The sequence below is a fragment of the Schistocerca americana genome, chromosome 4 (assembly GCF_021461395.2).
Source record: "Schistocerca americana isolate TAMUIC-IGC-003095 chromosome 4, iqSchAmer2.1, whole genome shotgun sequence".
Classification (NCBI taxonomy): domain Eukaryota; kingdom Metazoa; phylum Arthropoda; class Insecta; order Orthoptera; family Acrididae; genus Schistocerca; species Schistocerca americana.
In genome coordinates this window covers 482015413-482043306 of record NC_060122.1, presented here as the reverse complement: position 1 = coordinate 482043306, position 27894 = coordinate 482015413, and the positions used below count along the sequence as shown (strand labels likewise).

The 27894-nt window shown below is 39.8% G+C and overlaps 1 protein-coding gene across 1 annotated transcript in view; it reads right to left on the bottom strand.

Annotated features, from left to right (window-relative positions):
- Positions 1-27894, bottom strand: part of LOC124612956 (arf-GAP with Rho-GAP domain, ANK repeat and PH domain-containing protein 2) — a 173232-nt gene that overhangs the window by 20231 nt on the left and 125107 nt on the right. The window contains exons 9-11 of the mRNA XM_047141476.1: positions 22162-22281; positions 21988-22070; positions 12777-12818 (exon numbers count right to left, since the gene is read on the bottom strand). Coding sequence (XP_046997432.1) covers positions 12777-12818; positions 21988-22070; positions 22162-22281 — 245 coding nt within the window. The remainder of the gene's footprint in view (positions 1-12776; positions 12819-21987; positions 22071-22161; positions 22282-27894) is intronic.

Below are 27894 nucleotides of genomic sequence, written 5' to 3'. Positions count from 1 at the left end.
ATCATTACATGTACCCTCGAGGTTCCCGGCAGCCTAATGATGGAAAACAACTCTTTCCGACTGACTTTTGTAAGGTTCATGCTGGATATACTCACTTTTCTAGTTTCACAATTATGGTATGACGAAGAGGCAATAGGACAACATAACTCTCCCCGTATGCGTCACTGTAGGCAAGTGTTGCGTGTCGGTTGTCTGTGGTCCCTCTTGAGGAATTCACAGCCCTCTTACTCGGAGTTGTTTTCATGTGACAATGCTCAAAAGTTCAATTCTATACTAATTCACATCATTTGGGAAATTGGCTTGCATACCTTACTACTATTATTATTCTGTAGTCAGTTGCATACCTTATTAACCTTCCTATCTATACGAATTCTGATATGAAAAACTTCAATTTAAGAAAATGAAAAGCATACAGTTTCCTCGAGATTCGACCTCCAGTTCTCCACTTCCCAGCCAGTTACTTTGACCATTGCACTATTGGTGCTCTTGCCTAAAAGTGTTTACCAACTGGGTCATAAGGGGCAGTTGTGAAAGTTTCTTTCCTCAATTTCTGGAAAAGTATGCGTTTGCAGACCCCATACCTGCCGATGAAAAATGCTCTATTTACAATTACCTATCAATCCCGCCAATTTTGAGTCAATTGCTCATCATAACCTTTACGGGTGATTTTCCCAAAAAAAGGGGGAGGGGGAGGGTGTTGAGCCAAAATATATTAGAGTCCTTCGTTTTAGGCTGGACACGAGTGACCTGCCAAATTTGACCTGAGTTGGTTGGCCTTCCCCTTGTGAGCTGAGATCATCCAAGCCTGTTGACTTTCCATTCCGCATGCTCTTTAATGCTGTTTCTACATCACACCATGTATCCGTTGGTTTGGTCTTCATTAATTATTCTACAGTCATTGATGGTTGTGTTGTCCCCATCTCCATTTAACACGTTGAAGTACTTTTTCATGCCATTCCTGATCCCTTCCTCCATTCGTATTAAGTTACCATCATCTGTTTCCAGTGCAAAGATAATTACATATTCATTTCGTTTACTCTTTAGCATTTCGTATAGTAATTTCCTATTTCCCTGACAGTCTTCCTCTACCCTTGTAGTAAAGTCCTTCCAGCGCTTTTCCTTTTCTTTCTGTCTTTTTACAGCTGGTTTCTTTCTCTAATATTCTTGTGCTAGATGTTCAGTTGCTAACTCATTTTGTCTATCATCAGTTTTCTGTTTTTCATGGTACAAATGGCTACTTAAACCTAACCAACCTAAGGACATCACACACATCCATGCCCAAGACGGGATTCGAACCTGCGACCGTAGCAGTCGCGTGGTTCCAGACTGAAGCGCCTAGAACTGCTCGGCCACCGCGGCTGGCTGTTTTTCATGCTTTAATTTTCTTTTCACTAATGCTGTTATCTTTCCTCTCTTTTCTTATTTTTGGGTAATTTGGCCATTGCATGCTTCTTAGTTCTTTTTTTATATTTCCTTCAACAGCCAAGTCTTAATCTTTAGTATTCTCTTTTGTTTAAATTTTGGAACTTGAACATCTTTTAGGTCAGCAGTTAATAGCTGGTTGTTGGCATCCAGGCACTCACTGAGATTTGACAAATCTTAATCCAAAACTAAGATTAATTTCTCATAGTTGGGGTTCACAGTCATTTAAAATTTTGTAAATGACATCATGGTTGCCTTTTGGCACCAAAACAAAATATTGCAATGGCTACTGTGTGGCCAGTATCAAGTGGAAATAGTTGCACCTTAGCACATGTCAAAACTTAAAAATCATGATATGAGATGTCACAGGAGCTGGTTTCATTGCATTGTGTTCCTGATTACAACTTCCTGCATATATTGCACTTTTTGAATAGTATTGTCAATAAGTTATTCATACTCTGCTTTATTTTTGCATTTATCTGTAATATGGTTTGGAGTAATTGATTCCATATCTGTTTTTTGTATCGTATAAAACAAGCTGGTTTCGTTGCATAAAGTTCTGTGGCCTTTGTCCGTCTATGAATTTGTGTGTGAACTGCTCAATTTAAATGTGTTGTAAGTATATTGTTTGTTATCTCATTATTAACATCTACTCCAAACAATACATTTTAGCATAAATCAATGCAAAACAATTATCCACCAACTCCAATGAAAATTTCAAAGACAATAATACACACTCTCATGCTTTCCTCACTGGATCTACTAGTGAATAACTTAAGTTCAACAAATGCTGTAGCACTGAGTAAAGTGGAAGTACATTCATACTAAACCACACACTCTCATGTACAAATATACACCTCAGTACAGAATATTTTTCTTGCATAATATTACCTGGGTACAATAACTACACACTCTGTCACTAACACTACAAAGCATTCTCAGTGGCAAGAAGCAACACCGTTCAAAGCAGAAAAGCACCCTCATTCCATGACAAGATCTAGTGAAGTTAAATACCCGTTCTGTCAAAAAGTGATAACATGAAGTTCTTCATTAAATCTGAGAAAGTACAAAAAATGGATGCAAACTAAAACAAAGTAGAATACCAGCAATATATTTAAAATGTATTTAAATGGATTATTCCCATACAGATTTGTAGGCAGGAACAAATGTCCACAGAACATTTGATGAAGCAAGCTGTGATGATTTTAATTCTCTTATTTTAGCATCTGGCTCCTTAAATTCATTTTGTTGCTTTTAACTATTTACCATCAGCATACTTGAATATAATCTGCATCTTCATAAAAGAAAAAGATTGGCCCTCAGTTTTAAAGAATGTAACACCAGATCTAATTTTGTTCTTAGTTATATGTATGTAATTGATTTTCTAATTTATTTCAACTATTAGAGAAGGAAAGTTGCTACTCACCATATTGGGGAGATGCTGAGTCGCGATAGGCACAACAAAAAGTTTTACACATTTATAGCTTTCGATACCAAGAAGTCCCTTCCATACAGCCTAGCCACCCGTGGTCGTCGCATCTGCAGTGACGAGCAGTCCCTCTCAAAATATACTGAGGGTCTCACAGAAGCCTTCACTGACCGTAATTATCCTCCCGTCCTTGTACATAAACAAATCTCCCATGCCTTATCTTTCCAGTCTCCCACCACCTCTCAAAGTCCCACAGTCCGGCCACAGAGGAGCATTCCCCTTTTAGCTCAGTACCATCCGGGACTGGAGCAACTGAATTACATTCTCTGCCAGGGTTTCGATTACCTCTCGTCATGCTCTGAAATGAGAAATTTCCTGCCCAGTATCCTTCCCACCCTTCCTACCATGGTATTCCGCTGTCCATCGAACCTACACAATATACTTGCCCATCCTTACACAACCCCTGCTCCCAATCCCTTACCTCATGGATCATACCCCTGTAATAGACCTAGATGCAAGACCTGTCCCACACATTCTCCTACCACCACCTTCTCCAGTCCGGTCACTAACATCACCTATCCCATCAAAGGCAGGGCTACCTGTGAAACCAGTCATGTGATCTACAAGCTAAGCTGCAACCACTGTGCTGCATTCTATGTAGGCATGACGAACGGCCACTGGCAAACTGTGGCCAAAAAACTATTGGACCACCCTGTTGCTGAACATGCTGCCAGACATGATATCCCTCATCTCAATGACTGCTTCACAGCCTGTGCCATATGGATCCTTCCCACCAACACCAGCTTTTCTGAATTGCACAGGCAGGAACTTTCCCTGCAATACATCCTATGTTCCCGTAACCCTCCTGGCTTCAAACTTCGTTGGTCACTGTCCTCACCCATCCAGCCCCCTCCCTATTCCCAGCCCAGCACTACACAGCAATCATTTCACCACCACACACAGTCTTTTAATTTCTTTTTATTTCTCTCCTTTCCGCTACTTACCCCCTCCCCCCTCCGCACCTTTTTTCGTGCCCTCCATCTAAACTGCAACACCTCACTGTCCGCCACTCCCACCATACTATCCCTCCCCCTGCCCACCCCAGCCATCTCCTTACCCCAACCCAGTCGCCACTCCCATCATGCACTGGTGCTGCTGCTTGCAGTGTGGTTTCAGTTCTCTGAGACTGCAGACGTGTGTGCAAGTTGCGTATGAGTGAGTGTGTGTGTGTGCACGTGTACCTCTTGCTGAGAAAGGCGTTGATGGCCAAAAGCTATAAATGTGTAAATCTTTTTGTTGTGCCTATCGCGACTCAGCATCTCTGCTATGTGGTGAGTAGCAACTTTCCTTCTGTAATAGTTTAAATAAATTACAAAATCAATTACATACATACAACTAAGCACAAAATTAGATCTGGTGTTATAGGAGGGCCAATCTTTTTCTTTTATGAAAATGCAGATTATATTCAAGTATGCAAATGGTAAATATTTAAAAGCAACAAAACAAATTTAAGGAGCCAGATGCTAAAATAAGAGAACTAAAATTATCACAGCTTGCTTTATCAAATGTTCTGTGGACATTTGTTCCTGCCTACAAATCCATATGGGAATAATCCATTTAAATACATTTTAAATATATTGGTGGTATTCTACTTTGTTTTAGTTTGCACATGTTTTTTATACTTTCTCAGATTTAATGAAGAACTTCATGTTATCACTTTTTGACAGTATTTAACTTCACTACATCTTGTCATGGAATGAGGGTGTTTTTCTGCTTTGAACGGTGTTGCTTCTTGCCACTGAGTAGGCTTTGTAGTGTTAGTGACAGAGAGTGTAGTTATTGTATCCAGGTAATATTATGCAAGAAAAATATTCTGTACTGAGGTGTATATTTGTACATGAGATTGTGTGGTTTGGTGTGAATGTACTTCCACTTTACTCAGTGCTACAGCATTTATTGAACTTAAGTTATTCACTAGTAGATCCAGTGAGGAAAGCATGAGAGTGTGTATTATTGTCTTTGAAATTTTCACTCGAGTGGGTGGATAATTGTATTGCATTGATTTATGCTAAAATGTATTGTTTGGAGTACATGTTAATAATGAGATAACAAACAATATACTTACAACACATTTAAATTGAGCAGTTCACACACAAATTCGTAGACAGGGACAAATGCCACAGAACTTTATGCAACGAAACCAGCTCGTTTTATACGATACAAAAAACAGATATGGAATCAATTACTCCAAACCATATTACAGATAAATGCAAAAATAAAGCAGAGTATGAATAACTTATTGACAATACTATTCAAAAAGTGCAATATATGCAGGAAGTTGTAATCAGGAACATAATGCAATGAAACCAGCTCCTGTGACATCTCATATTATGATTTTTAAGTTTTGACATATGCTAAGGCGCAACTATTTCCACTTGATACTGGCCAACTATTTCCACTTAATACTGGTCACACAGTAGCCATTGCAATATTTTGTTGCTTGGGTAGCTCAGTTGGTAGAGCACTTGCCCAAAAAGACAAAGGTCCCGAGTTCGAGTCTCAGTCCGGCACACAGTTTTAATCTGCCAGGAAGTTTCATATCAGTGCACACTCCGCTGCAGAGTGAAAATCTCATTCTGAAAACATCCCCCAGGCTGTCGCTAAGCCATGTCTCCGCAATATCCTTTCTTTCAAGAGTGCTAGTTCTGCAGGGTTCACAGGAGAGCTTCTGTAAAGTTTGGAAGGTAGGAGACGAGATACTGGCAGAAGTAAAGCTGTGAGGACGGGGCGTGAGTCATGCTTGGGTAGCTCATTTGGTAGAGCACTTGCCCGCAAAAGGCAAAGGTCCCGAGTTCGAGTCTCGGTCCGGCACACAGTTTTAATTTGCCAGGAAGTTTCAAAAGTCATTTCGTTGGTCAGCTCCAAAAATGGCTCGATGACAGCCGCTCCTATCAATCTGGAATGCCGAGAAACAGAACTGCCTGTTTCTGGTAGCACATTGATAATACATATGTCTTGCAACACTTTTACAAACCAAAATACAGCATCGGTAACTTCCTGCTTGTCGTCATATATGACAGGCACCCAACTATATATTTCAGTGTTGGTCGAAGGGTGTACATCCTCCATTATTCTGATTATGCAACTGAAAGATATGACACAACAAATAATAACTGGTTGCTATGGCATCAACAGAAAAGGTAATTACTATGAATTACATACAGTACGAGTCATATGTTACTTACGGAAGATCACTGTATTCTTTGACAAAACATACTTTATTCAGCGGATTAAAGATGAAATATCATTACATGTACCCTCGAGGTTCCCGGCAGCCTAATGATGGAAAACAACTCTTTCCGACTGACTTTTGTAAGGTTCATGCTGGATATACTCACTTTTCTAGTTTCACAATTATGGTATGACGAAGAGGCAATAGGACAACATAACTCTCCCCGTATGCGTCACTGTAGGCAAGTGTTGCGTGTCGGTTGTCTGTGGTCCCTCTTGAGGAATTCACAGCCCTCTTACTCGGAGTTGTTTTCATGTGACAATGCTCAAAAGTTCAATTCTATACTAATTCACATCATTTGGGAAATTGGCTTGCATACCTTACTACTATTATTATTCTGTAGTCAGTTGCATACCTTATTAACCTTCCTATCTATACGAATTCTGATATGAAAAACTTCAATTTAAGAAAATGAAAAGCATACAGTTTCCTCGAGATTCGACCTCCAGTTCTCCACTTCCCAGCCAGTTACTTTGACCATTGCACTATTGGTGCTCTTGCCTAAAAGTGTTTACCAACTGGGTCATAAGGGGCAGTTGTGAAAGTTTCTTTCCTCAATTTCTGGAAAAGTATGCGTTTGCAGACCCCATACCTGCCGATGAAAAATGCTCTATTTACAATTACCTATCAATCCCGCCAATTTTGAGTCAATTGCTCATCATAACCTTTACGGGTGATTTTCCCAAAAAAAGGGGGAGGGGGAGGGTGTTGAGCCAAAATATATTAGAGTCCTTCGTTTTAGGCTGGACACGAGTGACCTGCCAAATTTGACCTGAGTTGGTTGGCCTTCCCCTTGTGAGCTGAGATCATCCAAGCCTGTTGACTTTCCATTCCGCATGCTCTTTAATGCTGTTTCTACATCACACCATGTATCCGTTGGTTTGGTCTTCATTAATTATTCTACAGTCATTGATGGTTGTGTTGTCCCCATCTCCATTTAACACGTTGAAGTACTTTTTCATGCCATTCCTGATCCCTTCCTCCATTCGTATTAAGTTACCATCATCTGTTTCCAGTGCAAAGATAATTACATATTCATTTCGTTTACTCTTTAGCATTTCGTATAGTAATTTCCTATTTCCCTGACAGTCTTCCTCTACCCTTGTAGTAAAGTCCTTCCAGCGCTTTTCCTTTTCTTTCTGTCTTTTTACAGCTGGTTTCTTTCTCTAATATTCTTGTGCTAGATGTTCAGTTGCTAACTCATTTTGTCTATCATCAGTTTTCTGTTTTTCATGGTACAAATGGCTACTTAAACCTAACCAACCTAAGGACATCACACACATCCATGCCCAAGACGGGATTCGAACCTGCGACCGTAGCAGTCGCGTGGTTCCAGACTGAAGCGCCTAGAACTGCTCGGCCACCGCGGCTGGCTGTTTTTCATGCTTTAATTTTCTTTTCACTAATGCTGTTATCTTTCCTCTCTTTTCTTATTTTTGGGTAATTTGGCCATTGCATGCTTCTTAGTTCTTTTTTTATATTTCCTTCAACAGCCAAGTCTTAATCTTTAGTATTCTCTTTTGTTTAAATTTTGGAACTTGAACATCTTTTAGGTCAGCAGTTAATAGCTGGTTGTTGGCATCCAGGCACTCACTGAGATTTGACAAATCTTAATCCAAAACTAAGATTAATTTCTCATAGTTGGGGTTCACAGTCATTTAAAATTTTGTAAATGACATCATGGTTGCCTTTTGGCACCAAAACAAAATATTGCAATGGCTACTGTGTGGCCAGTATCAAGTGGAAATAGTTGCACCTTAGCACATGTCAAAACTTAAAAATCATGATATGAGATGTCACAGGAGCTGGTTTCATTGCATTGTGTTCCTGATTACAACTTCCTGCATATATTGCACTTTTTGAATAGTATTGTCAATAAGTTATTCATACTCTGCTTTATTTTTGCATTTATCTGTAATATGGTTTGGAGTAATTGATTCCATATCTGTTTTTTGTATCGTATAAAACAAGCTGGTTTCGTTGCATAAAGTTCTGTGGCCTTTGTCCGTCTATGAATTTGTGTGTGAACTGCTCAATTTAAATGTGTTGTAAGTATATTGTTTGTTATCTCATTATTAACATCTACTCCAAACAATACATTTTAGCATAAATCAATGCAAAACAATTATCCACCAACTCCAATGAAAATTTCAAAGACAATAATACACACTCTCATGCTTTCCTCACTGGATCTACTAGTGAATAACTTAAGTTCAACAAATGCTGTAGCACTGAGTAAAGTGGAAGTACATTCATACTAAACCACACACTCTCATGTACAAATATACACCTCAGTACAGAATATTTTTCTTGCATAATATTACCTGGGTACAATAACTACACACTCTGTCACTAACACTACAAAGCATTCTCAGTGGCAAGAAGCAACACCGTTCAAAGCAGAAAAGCACCCTCATTCCATGACAAGATCTAGTGAAGTTAAATACCCGTTCTGTCAAAAAGTGATAACATGAAGTTCTTCATTAAATCTGAGAAAGTACAAAAAATGGATGCAAACTAAAACAAAGTAGAATACCAGCAATATATTTAAAATGTATTTAAATGGATTATTCCCATACAGATTTGTAGGCAGGAACAAATGTCCACAGAACATTTGATGAAGCAAGCTGTGATGATTTTAATTCTCTTATTTTAGCATCTGGCTCCTTAAATTCATTTTGTTGCTTTTAACTATTTACCATCAGCATACTTGAATATAATCTGCATCTTCATAAAAGAAAAAGATTGGCCCTCAGTTTTAAAGAATGTAACACCAGATCTAATTTTGTTCTTAGTTATATGTATGTAATTGATTTTCTAATTTATTTCAACTATTAGAGAAGGAAAGTTGCTACTCACCATATTGGGGAGATGCTGAGTCGCGATAGGCACAACAAAAAGTTTTACACATTTATAGCTTTCGATACCAAGAAGTCCCTTCCATACAGCCTAGCCACCCGTGGTCGTCGCATCTGCAGTGACGAGCAGTCCCTCTCAAAATATACTGAGGGTCTCACAGAAGCCTTCACTGACCGTAATTATCCTCCCGTCCTTGTACATAAACAAATCTCCCATGCCTTATCTTTCCAGTCTCCCACCACCTCTCAAAGTCCCACAGTCCGGCCACAGAGGAGCATTCCCCTTTTAGCTCAGTACCATCCGGGACTGGAGCAACTGAATTACATTCTCTGCCAGGGTTTCGATTACCTCTCGTCATGCTCTGAAATGAGAAATTTCCTGCCCAGTATCCTTCCCACCCTTCCTACCATGGTATTCCGCTGTCCATCGAACCTACACAATATACTTGCCCATCCTTACACAACCCCTGCTCCCAATCCCTTACCTCATGGATCATACCCCTGTAATAGACCTAGATGCAAGACCTGTCCCACACATTCTCCTACCACCACCTTCTCCAGTCCGGTCACTAACATCACCTATCCCATCAAAGGCAGGGCTACCTGTGAAACCAGTCATGTGATCTACAAGCTAAGCTGCAACCACTGTGCTGCATTCTATGTAGGCATGACGAACGGCCACTGGCAAACTGTGGCCAAAAAACTATTGGACCACCCTGTTGCTGAACATGCTGCCAGACATGATATCCCTCATCTCAATGACTGCTTCACAGCCTGTGCCATATGGATCCTTCCCACCAACACCAGCTTTTCTGAATTGCACAGGCAGGAACTTTCCCTGCAATACATCCTATGTTCCCGTAACCCTCCTGGCTTCAAACTTCGTTGGTCACTGTCCTCACCCATCCAGCCCCCTCCCTATTCCCAGCCCAGCACTACACAGCAATCATTTCACCACCACACACAGTCTTTTAATTTCTTTTTATTTCTCTCCTTTCCGCTACTTACCCCCTCCCCCCTCCGCACCTTTTTTCGTGCCCTCCATCTAAACTGCAACACCTCACTGTCCGCCACTCCCACCATACTATCCCTCCCCCTGCCCACCCCAGCCAGCTCCTTACCCCAACCCAGTCACCACTCCCATCATGCACTGGTTCTGCTGCTTGCAGTGTGGTTTCAGTTCTCTGAGACTGCAGACATGTGTGCAAGTTGTGTTTGTGTGTGCATGTGTCTACTGCTGACAAAGGCCTTGATGGCCGAAAGCTATAAATGTGTGAATCTTTTTGTTGTGCCTATCGCGACTCAGCATCTCGGCTGTATGGTGAGTAGGAACTTTCCTTCTCTGGTATTGTTACATTCCATCCTGGAGTTTTCCATTGTTTGATTATTTCATATTCCTAGTTAGTACCCATTATTAGAGTGTGAAATCATTAACTGTTTCGTAACTTAAATTCTATTGTTGACATATAAACAAATATAAATTCTCTAATAATTGTAAACATTTGGAAGGCGAAATGCTAGCAGTCTTTAAGTATCTATTGGGCTCTAGTCGGAAACATGTTAGCAAATCCAGCCCTTCATTAATTCCAAGGTGATTAACAGTTTTGTCAAAAGTTTTGTTTATGTAACTATATTTGTTAACTTCATGATTTAAACAAATAATTTGACTTAACCCTTGCAGCAGAAGAAACTGTTAAAAAGACACTATTTGTTGGTGTATTCTGTTAATATACTGAGTTAAATTTTAATAGTAATTTCTGTAAATTTATCTTCAGACAATGTGTAGGTTCAGCACCTATTATTGTGATGATATATAAGGCCCCGATTTTTTGTCATGAGACAGTCAGTCCACGGCCGAGTTTCAGACGAGTAACCTGTGCTGGTTAGAACAACAACAATGCTTCAAATTAACTGTGGAACAAGTGTTAAACAATTAGGCCATGTGAAAAAACAGACACAGTGTCTGCTCCATATGTACCTGATTATTCTTCAAGAACTTTGAACTTCGTGGTTAGGTTTTACTGCTCGTAACCATTCAACAGTAAACTATCATAGCAGTATGTGGAGTTTAGCCTGTAAACTATTAATGAAGCTTATGGAAAGTTTAAACAATGGTGCACTGGCTATATAACTGTGTATTATTGGGGGCCTGTGAACAGTGAAATTAAAGTACTGTGACACACAACTGTGCGTCTGTTGGCTAAATAATTTATAGTATTCCATGCAGGAATCCACAATCCATATTTTTTAGCCAGTGTAGCAATGAAGTACATCAACACCATGGACAAAAAATGAAGAAATATATAAAGCAGGTGGAACTGTCACAAACACTATGCTATGATACCTGATTTTGTTTTATTGAAACAAAAACAAACACGGAATCATTTACTCCACACAATATTATTGACGTGAGCCAAAATTAAGCAATTACTAGAAATATATTCACAGTGGAAATCAAAGAGTGCAACACTCACACACAAAGTCATAATTAGGAGCACAATGGGATGAAACCAAATTCTGTTTCGAATGAAACCATAACAGATATGGAAGACTGTATAACACCCAATAAGAAACAGTGAGGATGGCTTGATAATCCTCTAGCACCCCAAGTGATCTTCCAGTGAACCAAGGTCGAGCTACAGGCATCTCTAAAGGAGTTTCACCCCTGTGTGCTATATCCCAACAGTGACTGCCAGATGTAAGCAGCAATCTTGCTACAGTGGGCAGTGAGGGTAAGAAGAGGAATCAGGTGAGGAGAGATAAAGAATGGGAGGGTGGGTGAAGATACTAGTACTGCCTGTGGGACTGTGATGTGCAGCGACGTTGGGGGAGGGAGGGGGGAGGGGTTATAGGACAGGACACAGCTGCTCGGTGTAGCGTTGGGATACTGTGCTTGAGGAGGCAGGGATGGAACAGGACTGAAACAGAGAAGTGGAAAGGATTATGTAGTTGCAATGGTGAGATATAAGGTGTGTGATAGGCAGGTGGAGGACAGGGACAAGTTTATGTTGAGGCCAAGGGGGGGGGGGGGGTTAAGGGAATTAAGGACTGGTTGTAGGGAGAATTTCCAACCTACACAAATCAGCAAAAGCTGGTGTTGATGGGAAGAATCCAGATTGAACAGACTGTGAAGTAATCATTAAAGTGAAGCACATCATGTGGGGTGGCACATTCAGCAACTGTGGGGTCCAACTGTCTCTTGGCCACAGTTTGGCAGTGGCCATTCATAAAGACAGCTTGTTAGTTGTTCTGCCAAAAATATAATAAGGCACAATAGTTGCAGCTAAGTTGGTAGATCACATATTTACTTTCACAGGTGGCCCTGCCTTTGATAAGGTAGGAGAAGCTTGTGATGGGACTGGAGTAGATGATATTGGGATGATGTGTGGGACAGGTCTTTTCTCTATTGCCGGAATAAGAGCCATGAGGCAAAGGGTTGGGAGAAGGGGTGGAGTATGGACAGGTAATGATATTGCTCCCCACCCCTTGCCTTATTGCTTTTTAATGTACTGTTTATATTCTTACTACTGTTCTCTCTATAGCAAAAGTTGCTTTAATTCCAGGTACTAGCTATGGATTCCCCTTATATCTGCTCAAGCTTACTTTCATCAAAATCAAGAAATAACTCTATTACAAAAAGGGAAGCAAAGATTTGTGTGTAACTACAATTCAGTTTTGCTTTTATGCTGTGCTATTTTATAGAGCAGTGGCTTTGCTGACTCTGGGAACTTTCCATTAATGATTGTTATTTGAACTGAATTGAGATCAGACTTACCGATTTCTTTTGCCATTTTTCTCCACAAAAGTTATTGCCCACCTGTAACACAAATTATGTTTTGTCATCACCCCTGTCAAGTTAGATTAAACATGTATCAAACAAGTGTAAAATTAATCATCACTAATAATCTTAAGCAACTTCATATATTCTTATTCAAGAACACAAATCATGTTTAGTATGCAATGACAATGCAATGCCTTGTGGATTAAACAGCAGTACACCGCTTTAGGGAGAGAATGTTATGTTTAGTGAATAACACAGCTTTGAAGAAGTATCAGAATTCAATGAAAGAAGCAAATATATTAGTTTTTAATACACTCATGTTCAGAAAAAAACATAACACCTTGTAATGACTAGAGATAGGCTGATCATATTCGCACAACATGTATATTAGGATATTCTGCAGAAATAATTAGCATTTCAGCCACCTTGCCTAGTAGACACAGGGTCCGCCATAGGCCCAGATAACTTGTTCCATGCGTGATGGCATCGACACATATAAGGCGTAAATAGTGTCCTGTGGTATAGCCATCCACACTGCATTCACCTGGTTCCAAAGTTCATCCGCGGTGATTAGCACTGGGTCACAGTGCTGCACCTGTCATTACTATATCCTACACATCTTCAATTGGCCACAAGTCTGGTGATCTGGCAAGCCAGGACAAAAGGCTGACATCTTGTGACACCAAGAAGGCACGCCTTCATGCAGCAATATGTGGCTGTGCAGTGTTTTGCTGAAAAGTGGCGTCTGGTGTGTTGTGCAGAAAGGGTATGGCTACAGGTCACCCGATGTTGTTCATGTAGGTCCCACAGGTCACAGTGCCCTGACGCACACCAACTGTGATTTGTAGTTGTTCCCAATAGCACTCCATACCATAGAGCCTTGAGTTGGCAGTGAATGTCTTGTGTGAATGCAGTCACTGTGATGCCGTTCCCACCATCTGTAGCAGCAAAATGTGGTCATCATTTTCAAACAAACAGAACCTCTATTGATACATAAACACTATCTAATGCCACTCCTGTCTAGTGATGTCATTCCATACACCATTGACATCCAGTATGTTTCTGCACATTCGTCAAAGGTAGATGGAGAATTGGACGAGGCACACGCAACCCATGCCATAATAAATGGCGACAGACTGTCATCCCTGTTAGTGTACAATGTGTTGCACTGTTCTACTATTGTCCCAGAGCCGAGGAGGTTGCAGATTTGCTCTGCAATGCCAGTTGGATGAGGTGTCAATTTTCTCCGGAGGGGGGGGAGGTCTGGGTGTTGCAACCTGACCCACCTCATCATGTTCTACAGCCTTCCATAAACCATTCTGCACACACCCATTGCATTGCTGTTACACTTCATCTCACACAAGCAGCAATTTACCAAATGGATGAATCACATTCTCTCATGCCAATAATGCACCATCTTTCAAACTTGCTGATTTGATTGTATGGTGTGTGCATATGTCTGCGAGGCATCCCACACATCTGCTCAAGTCACATTGATCCTTTCCCTTCAGTTTATAGTGACAATGACAGCTGCAGGCACATTTTACCAGTAGGTGGTATTGCACCACAACATCGATGTTTACATTGAGCCCGCAGGCCAATATGGTTCAAATGCTAATGATTTTTTGCAAAACATACTTATGAATATGAAAATCATGCCTCTAGTCATTCAAGGTGTACCATTTTTTAATATGAGTGTAGATTCTATGTTACTGATCGTCTGTCATTATAATTTTGTATGCTTTCCAACACTGGTTTCCCATTATTCATCTTTCAAATTTCTTCACCTCCATCAAGAACTCCACTTGTTCCAATACATACAAAAACAATGCCACTGTGGAGCTCCACAGCATATTTTAATACACTTTCCAGAACCTCATACCCAATATGTATGCACAGCTGCTGTAACAACCCCCTGCCCTCTCCAGTCTGAATATAAATTACATAAATCATTTCCATATAAGAAACAACTTTCAAGAATAGCACATATTCTCTTATTATCTGATGGTGATACCTCATTGAGGGCCAGGCTTCCAGATAGATTTATTTATTTATTTATTTATTTTATGGAGGGACTACCATTTGACTGACGCTAAAATGTTTTCACTGATTTTTTAGTTCAAAGGAATCACGGAAAATGACTGGTATACACAACACTTTTAGTGGTAAAGAAAGGGCCACCTATATTTGTAACCAAGACAATGCCCAGCAAAGTTCAGTTTAAAATGTGCCATGTACACAGCATCAAACTGAGCTGATGATTCTGATCTGTCCTAGCTGCAAATCCATAAATCATGCCAACTATCAATCACAGAAACAAAATCTGAGAGATCAAATGAATATCAACTTTGGTTCCCATAGTATATCAATCACAAATTCAACTAATACTGACAGTTTAACATCCCACCATTCAAGCAGTATGGATACAGAATTAGAGAGTAGCAGCAATATTATTTCTATGGTGCACAGCAGTTCTTTGGCTGTGATGATTCTATGGGCTGCAGTAAATATGTCACATGGGGATAGCCATTGATCCAAAACATGAAGTAAATACTGTGTGGATTTGGCAGTTCATATCTCATAACTGAAGCCTCCATATGCCAATTCTCGAATACAATTGTTATCTCACATTTCTGGATCTCAGCTTTGATTTGAAACTCTGTTTGACTTTTGCATAAGACAATTCTGGCTTTGTTTATCAATAGTGATTTGTGTTCATATTACTTTCAATTGTAATTTTTGTTCTCTATGGCATTTTCTGCCATTGCCTTAGTGTCAATTTTTGATTTCCACAGGGTAGTCCCTGTCCTGTATTTACATTGATACCTATGACTTTTCCCGCTTTATTGCACAAATGCAGCACATATTTTGTCTCTCTCTCTTTATTAAGACAAACAAAATTAATTTTTATTTTTAGTAATTCTCTAAATATAAAGCATGTCTGCTTAAGGTGACTTTCAAAGATCAGTTCTGAGAATGACATAGTAACAGCATGTGAAATTACCATGCTCTGCATTGTTTATTATGATGGAATTTTATAGTTTGTAAAAGTTTTATTGTAGTAAGGTGGGACAACAGCACTTTCTGGGCAATGTGTTTCATTCTGTGCAGCTAGATAGTGATTGTGTCCGATGTAGCATTTCTAGAAGCATTCCTACGCTTGCATTCCATTACAGTAGGGTTGCTGTGTTGCTTTAACCTATCATCATTAAAGGATTGTTTGCAGTTTTTCAGTTTTGAGAAGGTAAGTTAATACTGTTGATACTGTTGTTTAACAAATGCATTAGCCTTTGAATTGTTTCCTTTGTATTGAAGACTTATACCTTGCTATGCACTTTTCCCTTGAAATTCAGTATTGCGACAAGTGTGCTCTAAATTTAAATGGGGAAAGGGTAGATCCAGGAGGGGTTTTGAAATGGAAGAATTTACCCGCCCAAGAGGTAATAACTTCAGAAGAAATGCATGAGAGGCTTATAGCCTGACAAAAGGAAAAAGAAGCAAATGCTAAGTTGAAATAAGACTGAAAAGTTCACAAATTACTAAAAATGAGAATAATAAGACAACCAGTAAAAAGACTACTGGTTCTCACAGAAGTAACTCTAAAAAGAAAGAAATTATGGAAGGTTCATCACACGATGACGAATATAGATTCCGAGATTCTGTGAAGACTACTGTCACAATCTTTTGGAGGAAAGTATGGCACAAGGGGAGGAGGAAACTGTAACACTGGAAGCTATGGAGAACAAAGTATAATAAGGGAATGCTTCGGCTTTGAAAGCAACAAAGGAGTTAACTCTAAGTGACTGAGCAATACTGAAGTACATTGACAAAACCCAAATAAGATACTATGCTCAAATTTGATGCAGGTGACCCCACATTCCTAGAGAACACATTTGCTAAGTAGTAAAAAATGATATTGTAAATATTCTTCCACACCCCAGATCAGAAAGAATGGGGGACATGACATTTCACATTGAATTCTTTAATTGTAATGTGCAGTAAAGTGCCTTTTCAGTACATTTGGTTGTCACTTACTATTTAGTAAAATACTGCTAGTTTCTTCATCACTGTAGTGCTTAAGATGATGATATTTGCTATCACTTGTAATTGCTCCCTTTACTGTAAGCAGTACCATGAGTAAAGATGTCAATCCTTTATCCAGGTGAAGAAAGACTGTTTTCTATGATACACCATTAAAATATATTCTTTGACACAATAAAGGTTTTCATGTTAAGTATTTTCTTGGGGTCCTCAGGCATTGTGACACACCAAGGCATAACAGTTGATAACTCAAAGTTTTAATTCAATTTTCGTGTTCCAGCCATAAAAATAAATGTCAAAATATGTACTATTCTGCACTTGTCTCTGTATCAGTGCCAATTAAAAAGAGAACTTTAGCAGGGCAAGTACACAAATACCCATTTTAAGCAGCTTATATATTATCAAGAGTTAAACCTTATCAAAATAACCTATTAAATATATATCTTAAAAAAGAACAATATAATGAAAAGGATAGTTGCATCTCACCACACAGCGGAGACACTGAATTGCAGAAAGGCACAACAAAAAGACTGTTGGAACATTAACTTTCGTTCAACAAGTCCTTTGTCAAAAATAGAGAACAAAACACACACACACACACACACACACACAGAAAAAGCAACTCACACATTCAACCACAGTCTCTGCCAGCTCGAGCCAGATTGCAAGTAACAGTGCATTATGGGAGAGGCAACCGAGTGGTGGTGAGGAGGAGGCTAGGGCGGGGAGGGGAAGGGATAGCAGGGTAGCTGTGAGGGATGGTAAAGTGCTGACCAGAGAGAGCAGGGATGAGGTGGAGAGCAGAGCAGTTACTTGCAGTCGGGATATTAGATGGGGACCGATGGACAGGTGGGTAGTGGAAAAGGAGAGAAGTAAAAAGACTGGGTGCATTGGTGGAATAGAGGGCTGTGTAGTGCTGAAATGAAAACAGGGAAGGTGCTATATGGGTAAGTACAATAACCAATGAAGGTTGAGGCCAGGAGGGTTACGGGAATGTAGGATATATTGCACAGAGAGTTCCCACCTGTGCAGTTCAGAAAAGCTGGTGTTGGCACAGGCTGTGAAGGAGTCATTGAAATTAAGAATGTCGTGTTGGGTGGCGTGCTCAGCAACAGGATGGGCCAGTTGTGTCTTGGCCACTGTTTGTTAGTGGCCATTCATGCAGGCAGACAGCTTGCTTGTTGTCATCCCCATATAGAATGCAGCACAGTGGTTGCAGCTTAGCTTGTACATCACATGACTGGTCTCACAGGTAGCCCTGCCTTCGATGGGATAGGTGGTGTTTGTGACCAGACTGGAGAAGGTGTTGGTGGGAGGGTGAATGAGACAGGTCTTGCATCTAGGTCTCTTATGGGGATAAGAGGCATGAGGCAAGGGGCTAGGAGCAGCGGTTGTGCAGGGATGAATGAGGACATTGTGTAGGTTCGGTGGGCAGCAGAGTACCAGTGTGGGAGGGGTGGGGAGGATAGTGGATAGGACATTTTTCACTTCAGGGCATGACGAGAGGTAGCTGGAACACTGGTGGAGAATGTAATTCAGTTGCTCCAGTCCTGGGTGGCAGTGAGTCATGAGGGGAATGCTCCTCTGTGGCTGGACAGTGGGACTTTGGGAGGTATTGGATCACTGGAAAGATAAGGCATGGGATACCTGTTTTTGCACAAGGCTGAGAGGGTAATTACAATCTGTAAAGGCCTCAGTGAGGCCTCAGTATATTTCGCGAGGGCCTGCTCATCACTACAGATGAGATGTCCAAGGGTGGCTAGGTTGTATGGAATGGACTTCTTGGTATGGAATGGTTGGCAGCTGTTGGGGAAGTGAAGGAATAGCTGGTGGTTTGTATGTCTGATTTAGACAGAAGTACTGATATAGCCATCTTTGAGGTGGACAGCAACATCGAGGAAGGTGGCTTGATGGGTTGAGTAGGACCAGGTGAAACAAATGGGAGAGAAGGTTTTGAGGTTATGATGGAACTTTTATAGAGTGTTCTCACCCTCAATCCAGATCACGAAGATGTGATCAATGAATCTGAACCAGTTGAGGGGTTTGGGATTCTGGGTGTTTAGGAAGGATTCCTCTAGATGGCCAATGAATAGTTTGGCATAGGATGGTGCCATGTGGGTGTCCATAGCTGTACCCCGGACTTGTTTATAGGTAATGCTTTCACAGGAGAAGAAATTGTGGGGGAGGATATAGTTCGTCATGACAACTAGGAAGGAGGTTTTTGGTTTGGAATCTATTGGGTGTTGCGAAAGGTAGTGTTCAATATCAGTAAGGCAATGGGCATTAGACATATTAGTGTAAAGGGAGGAGGCATCAACAGTGACAAGCAGGACACTGTGTGGTAAAGGAGTAGGGACTGGGGCAAGTCAGTGGAGGAAATGGTTAGTATCTTTTATATAGAAGGGTAGGTTGCAGGTAATAGGCCAAAGGTGTTGGTCTATGAGAGCAGAAATCCTCTTAGTGAGGGCACAATAACTGGCCACAATGGGGCATCCTCCTTCCTAGTTGCATGGCCAGCTATATACTCACCCACAATTACTTTTCCTTTGAATGCATTACCTACAAACAAATCTGGAGTATAGCTATGGGCTTCTACATGGCACCATCCTATGCTAGCCTCTTCAAGGGGCATCTAGAGGAATCCTTTCTAAGCACCCAGAATTCCAAACATCTCACCTGGATCAGATTCATTAATAATATCTTCATGATCTGGATCGAGGGTTGGAACACACTATCCGCATTCCTCCAGAACCTCAACACCTTCTCTCCCATTCACTTCACCTGGTCCTACTCAAATGATCAAGCCACCTTCCTCGATGTTAACGTCCACCTCAAAGTTGGCTATAATAGTACCCCTGTCCATATCAAACATACGAACCACCAGCAATACCTCCACTTTGGCAGCTGCCACCGATTCCACACCAAGAAGTCCCTTCCACACAACCTAGCCACCTGTGGCCATCGCATCTGTAGTGATGAGCAGTCCCTCTCTAAATATACCGAGCATCTCACTGAGGCCTTTACAGATCGTAACTGCCCTTCCAACCTTGTACAAAAATAGATATCCCATGTCTTTTCTTTCCAGTCACACATCACCTCCCAAAGTTCCACTGTCCAACCACAGAGGAGCTTTCCCCTCATGACTTAGTGCCACCCAGGACTGGAGCAACTGAATTACATTCCCCACCAGGGTTTTGACTGCCTCTCATCGTGCCCTAAAATGAGAAATGCCCTACCAACTATCCTTTCCACCCCTACCACACTGGTATTCCACCACTCACTGAACCTACACAATATCCTCGTCCATCCCTACACAACCCCTGCTCCGAACTCCCCTTAATAAACCTAAATGCAAGGCCCATCCCATACATCCTCCCACCAACACCTACTCCAGTCCGATCACAAACATCACCTACCCCATCAAAGGCATGGCTATCTGTGAGACCAGTCAAACTAAGCTGAAACCACTGTGCTGCATTCTACTTGGGCATGACAACCAATAAGCTATCTGTCTACATGAATGGCCAGTGAAAAACTGTGGCCAAGAAACAACTGGCCCACCATGTTGTCCAGCATGCCACCCAATCAATATAACATTCTTCATTTCAATGACTGCTTTACAGCCTGTGCCATCAGAATCCTTCCCAGCTTTTCTGAATTGTACAGATGGGAACTGTCCCTGCAATATATCCTTTGTTCCCATAACCCTCCTGGCCTCAACCTTAGTCATTGTACATACCCATCTAGCCCCCTTCCTGTTCCCATCCCAGTACTACACAGCCCTCTATTCCACCAATGCACCCAGTCTTCTTACTTCTCTCCTTTTTCACTACCCCCCCTCCCCTCCCCACCCACCCTCTTAACCTCCTGACTGCACCTAGCTGCCCTACTCTCCATCTCATCTCTGCATACTCCCAGCAGCACTTTACTGACCCCCATCCCTACCATGCTATCGCTTCTCCTCCCCGCTCCAGCCTCCTCCTTACCGCCACCTGGTTGCCTCTCCCAATGCACAGATACTCGCAGTCTGGATCCAGCTGGCAGAGACTGTGGTCACTTGTGTGTGAACACTCCAACAGTCGTTTTGTTGTGCCTTTCTGCGACGCAGCATCTCCACTATATAGTGAATAGCAACTATCCTTTTCATTACATTGTTTAAAAAAGGACAGTGTCATTAACACAATTCAGGAAAATAAATTGATATCATTATATAAACAAAGCTTGTACACCCATTTGAAGTTGAATTTTATGCATTTATTTGTGCCCTTTTCCCACCTTACCTTAGAGTTTTAAAATTGAAGTAAAAATTGTGTTTCAATAACAAGGGTTTTAAATCCACCACAAAGGAAAAGAAATATTTTTATTTTCCTCTTCTTTTTTCCTTTCTTTTTCTTTAGTCACTGTCATGTATTTAAATATTTTAAATTTACATGGTATTGATTTCAGAGCCAAGTAGCTCCATCTTAATGTATCTTACAAGATGTGGGAATCAATCTAAATTTGCAAAATGTTATTTACTATTAGAGTGAGTGGCAAAATTGTTTTGCAGTAAGAAGTATTCGATTTACCAAGAAGTTTGTATATATCATAAGCAAACCCAACATTAATTACTCATTCCCATTCAAATTTCTTTCTTCAAATGCACCCTCATCTTTGACATTCAACAAAAATTCTTGCTAGTTTTTAGTAAAAAATATAAAAAAACAAACAAATTATTCGGCGTAAGAGCTCTAGCAAGTGGAGACGAAAGAAAGAAAGAGCAAGACAAAACAATGATCCACTAGAAAGAAAGTCTGCTGCATACACTAATGTGCAGCAGTTAATAATGATATAAGTTACAGCCAATTATCGTTCCAGCAGCAAACAGATTATCATAAACGAAAACATTAACATTCCTAAAAAAGACAAAGAAAAATAATCTGAAACAAGTAATCTTCTGGTAGTCCATAATGGAATGTAAAAAATATTTCTGAGACTTCTTAAGAGGCTCAATGACAGATCTAGTTGCAAACAACCTTATTTACTTGAAGACATGCCTGCATTTAAGTTTCTTAGCTCTCTGTGGATACAATAAAATGAAATTTTACGCAAGACTGTAATAAATAATGGCAAAAGTATTCTCCACATGTGAAATGTAAAAGAGGAAAGTTTTGGATGAACCTACCTCATATGTGGATTTCGTTTTGATTCATGTCCAACATACCATACAATATCTTCAATTTTCCATTCATTTATTTTTATGGAACCCTTGAAACAAAAGAACGATTTCTGATGTAATCCCTGAAGAGAATACAGTATTATATAAAATGGAATGTTAACAAATGTTGTCACTACTTACATCTTTATCCCTGTAATAGCAAAGTTTAGCTTGACTAAACTCAAACAGAAAGTTCTTGAATGACTTATTTTTCCGGTCAGCAAATTTTAGTTCACCACACATTGAGAGTGGAGGTTTTGCCTGCAAATTATAATCAATAAATTAACACAAAAGGGGTTTCAAATATATCCTGTCTATCTGGGTCAGGTTGTTGTTGTTGTGGTCTACAGTCCTGAGACTGGTTTGATGCAGCTCTCCATGCTACTCTATCCTGTGCAAGCTTCTTCATCTCCCAGTACCTACTGCAACCTACATCCTTCTGAATCTGCTTAGTGTATTCATCTCTTGGTCTCCCTCTACAATTTTTACCCTCCACACTGCCCCCCAATACTAAATTGGTCATCCCTTGATGCCTCAACACATGTCCTACCAACAAATCCCTTCTTCTAGTCAAGTTGTGCCACAAACTTCTCTTCTCCCCAATCCTATTCAATACTTCCTCATTAGTTATGTGATCTACCCATCTAATCTTCAGCATTCTTCTGTAGCACCACATTTCGAAAGCTTCTATTCTCTTCTTGTCCAAACTATTTATCGTCCATGTTTCACTTCCATACATGACTACACTCCATACAAATACTTTCAAAAATGACTTCCTGACACTTAAATCTTTACTCGATGTTAACAAATTTCTCTTCTTCACAAACGCTTTCTTTGCCATTGCCAGTCTACATTTTATATCCTCTCTACTTCAACCATCTTCAGTTATTTTGCTCCCCAAATAGCAAAATTCCTTTACTACTTTAAGTGTCTCATTTCCTAATCTAATTCCCTCAGCATCACCCGACTTAATTCGACTACATTCCATTATATTCGTTTTGCTTTTGTTGATGTTCATCTTATACCCTCCTTTCAAGACACTATCCATTCCATGCAACTGCTCTTCCAAGTCCTTTGCTGTCTCTGACAGAACTAGGTAAAGATTATATATATCAACTGAAGATGACACATTTTGGATAGATTTTTAATGCAGTGTATTAATGAAACTACATATTTTTGTCATGCACCAGCATAAATATGAAAAGCACGAAATACAGCTAGTGAGATTTAGAAGTACTGAAATCAAGATGGCGGCTGCTCGATTTTCTTCCATTGGCCAATCACAGCACAGGGCATGTGATCCAGTCAGCCAATTGTAGCAGTCCTTGGGCTAAGCTATGGATTAGTCTGTCATGACAACCAGTCTTCCCCCCCAACATTCGTTAACTACACAAAATCACAACAACCAAACTGTTACCTTCCAACTTAACCTAGACCTTGGGCTAAGATACAGATCAGGCTCTCGCCATAACTGAGTTTTTGGGGAAAAAAATCTAAATATTTGTGAAAAGCAAGAATATAAATGTATGCTTTGATTGGCTCATGAGATCACATGTCAAGTGCTGTAACTGGCTAACAGAAGCAAACTGAGTAGCAGCTATCATGAATTCAGCACCAACAAAGGTAAAATGTGGTGGGTTCCACATTTATACTTGGGCATTACAATAATAAGCAGTTTAAGTGATATGCCACATTGAAGATCTCTCCAAAATGCATCATTTTTAGTGCAGTTTGTTGTACTGAAGTGACAGGAAATGCGAGTTTTTCATATAAAACTTTACCCTGGATAAAAAGGATAGTTGCTACTCACCATATAGACGTGATGCTGAGTTGTGATGCACACCAAAAAGACTATCACAAAGCAAGCTTTCAGCCACCAAGGCCTTTGTTGGAAAAACACACACACACACACACAACAACAGGCTCTGGTTGCTGGCTGCTTTCTGACAGTATTTTTGTTGTGCCTATCTACAACTCAGCATCTCTGCTATATGGTCAGTAGCAGCTATCCTTTTCATAACACTGGTACATTCCATCCTGGTTTTTTTCACTGTTTGATTTTTACCCTGAATAAGAACAACAAAGCATCTGACAGCTGCTTGTTTACACGATAGGCAGCATTGCAATTAAACATCAGAAAATGAACTTGGACCCAATTTTTTTAAACTGTTGTATAATTCTGCCACCATAGATGCTGGTGATCACACGAAGTTGTGATCAATAACAGCTACCAATAATGTAAATGTGCACTTTGTCCGTGTAGCATCTTTCGTGTACTAACATTGCAGGGAAAGTGAAAAGGTTAATATGATTCTGCAAAGTGGACACAATGCAGCACCTTAATGGGGAAGTGAGACTACCTCCTTCAATCCTCAACTGTCATCAAATCTCAAGTCACTTTGTATTCTGATCCAGTGATGGTGGTGGTGGTGGTGGTGGTGGTGGTGGTACTTGAACAATGGTCACAACTGGACAAAGATCACTTATGCTACACCTTTCAGAAAGCAATTATCCCTAGATACAATACATATAAAATTTAAATGCAAATGCTGTATTCCCAACACTCATAACATAAACAAATTTGCTTTCTGTACAATTACTAATACTAACTACCAATACTTATCAATTAACGAGTATACACTGAGGAGATCAATATCATCACATTATCAAATTAATGGTATTATCATTATACTTACTACAATAATAATAATTTTAGTTATAGGACTAAATTGTTTGCATTTTGTGAAGTGCAAAATTTTACATTTCCAAACACTTAATACAAGTTGTCAATCTTTCCATCACTTTGGAATCTTATCAAGATCTGACTGGATGTTTGTGCAGCATTTTTCATATTGTACTTCATAACGGATCACTGTCTTATCTGCCACAAAATATTTGGCTATTTTTTCCATTGGCTGCCAGGTTAATATACACATAAACAGTGAGGGTCCCAACACACTTTCCTAGCACACACCAGAAGTTACTTCTACATCAGTCAAGATAACATGCTGTCCAAGATAACATGCTGCACCCGTGATATAAATCCTCAGTCCAGTCACATAATTGTTTTATAATCCATATCATCATACTTTTAGTTAATGAGCATTGCTGTGGTAGTGATACAATTACTTTTCTGAAGTTACCAAACACTGCAGTCATCTCATTACCTTGATATCCGACTTTCAGGATGCCATGTGATAAAAGTGACAGTTGATTTCACACGACCAACATTTTCAGAATCCACGGTGGTTGGTGCAGATGAGATCAATCTGTTCAAGATACCTCATCATGTTTAAGTTCAAAATATGTCCTTAGATTCTATGTACAACAATGTATGTCAATGACACTGGACAACAGTTTTGTGGGTCACTTCTCCTAGCTGCCTTGTAGACGAGTGTGACACTAATGTTTTTCCAACCAAGGAGTATTCTTTATAGAATCCGAGGGCAATTCCATCAGGTCCTTGGGCCTTGTTCAGTTATAGGGAATTCAACTGCTTCTGTGTCACTGACTCTAATGTCTCTCTCTCTCTCTCTCTCTCTCTCTCTCTCTCTCTCTCTCTCTCTCTCATCTTTGCAGTGGTGCAAGAATTAAAATGAGCAGTATCGCCTCCATAAAGGAACATTTAAAAATGAAGTTCAGATTTTTTGCTTTGCTAACCTCACTTTCAACTTCCATATCATCAATGAGTGTCCACAGTCCCATTTGCTGAATACAGAATCAACACAAATATTATTTTGAATAAAGCACATTTACACAGCATAGAAAAATTTTTGACAATAGTTTCTTAATTAAGAAAATGTTTAAAAAACTGTTCTCTTAAATTTCTTTAACTGAGAGATATTATGCACACTTATGATAACAACTTATAATCATCAAGAGTTAAGGTGCTAGAATAAATTAAAATTATATAGCTTGTGACAGGAAATTAGCATTTTCAGAGTTTTTAAGCAGTTATGTTTAAAGGGAAGGCCATATGATTTAAGTAGTGAAACAACAAGTCTTTCCCTGCTGTTATTTTCTGCAGTGGATCTTTGGTATTACAAGAATAGTAAATTCATGCATTCTGCATCCCAAAACTACTTATGGTGTATGTGAGATCATGTGCAAAACTGTGGCTCAACCTGACAACAATCAACAGTATCAGCTTCAAATTTGAATTAGTTAATGACGTACCATACCAATGTTATGGATTCCTTACATCATGTCCTAAAATGATACAAACTTTTTACACTAACGTCCAACATTCTATTACTGCTCATGGAATGGAATGGAATATAGCAGCAGAGACTATGGCACTTGTTTCATAATTAAATACCTAACAGTACATAGAAGGAGCCTTCCCTTACCAATCTCTGCAATAGAAACATTCATTTGCTTTCCCCATTTGTCTCTCTCTTTTATTTTGTATAAATAAATTTATTTATTTACATATTTATTTGTTGCCTCCTTTCATTTGATTAGATTATTTTTTATTTTCACCTGGACCTGTCACTTCTTTGTTGTTTACAGTCCTCATGTTTCTTCTAATTGTTGTTCAAGGCTCACTATTACTAATAGAACTTGAATTCTGTACTTAACAACGGGTCTTACTGTCATCTCCTTATAGAATTTTTTGGTCCTTACAAGCTTGGGTTTGGTGTGACTGGGACAAGCTGGTCCAGTGCATTTATACGTATCTTACTTTTATTCTAGAATCTTATATTTTTTCACACATTAATTCACTGTCATCACAGCCTCAGATCAAATCAGTCAATGACAGTTTCATCTGGCGGATGGGACCTGAGTCTAGGTCATACTATACACAAAAATATGCTGATGTCATTATACTTGCTGCTCTCTGTCAGGCATATTGGAGGATCTCTGCACTTTGCTACCACAAAATTTTCAGTCTAAACTATTTGTATTTCACAACAGCAGTTTGTGTACGGCCATTATGTGTTTTATCCAACAATACTTTCACCAGCTTACTAATTTATTTATTATGACACCAGATGTGTCATCAGCGCACATCGTGAGCAAATGCTTACTATTTACAGAATTTGGGAAATCATTTACACAACATATAAACAGAAATAAACATGAAATGAAACCCCGAAGAACATCAAAATGTATATTTCTTATTCTTGATTGTCTTGTCTGCAGTATTTCTTGATTATCATATAATTTCTGTATGCTGTTGTCTACCTTTCAAACGTGTTTGCAGCTGTTGCATGAGTTTTCCAATGACACCACTCATCACAGTTTTTTATAAGATCGTGCATGATTTACTCTATCAAAAGCTTTTTAGAGCTCCAAGAATACTCCTGATGCTTCGGACTTTTTGTTCATTCTTTTTAAGTACATAATGGACAAATTTTCCCATTTGCTGGCCCAGACTTCATGAAAAAGTTGACAGAATGCAGCATATGATTGATTGCTTTCTTTTGTAGAGGCAACAATCCAAATGGTGAAAAAATTGTTCTTTCACTTGATTACTACTAAGCCACTGCTGTATCTGGAGAGAAAGAACATGAACAAAAGAAAAAGCAGACTCTCTTCCAGTTTCTTGCATGTATAGTAATTTATGCAATTACGGGTCTTTTACAATCATATAGGATTTGTCAACTTAATACAATAATAAATTGTAAGCAATGTACCCAGACATATTTAGCCAGGATTGGAAATGTGGTTGGATGTGGCCTTATTGGAAGAACCATCCTGACATTTGCCTAAAATGATTTAGGAAAACCACAGAGAACCTAAATCAGAATGGCCAGACAGGGGGGGGGGGGGGGGGGGGGCGGTCTGGACTGCTGTAGCATGTTGTTGGGTTGTGTACCACTGAGGCTACAGCAGGGACAAAGCCTCTCCGACATTTCTAGGTCCCCAGTT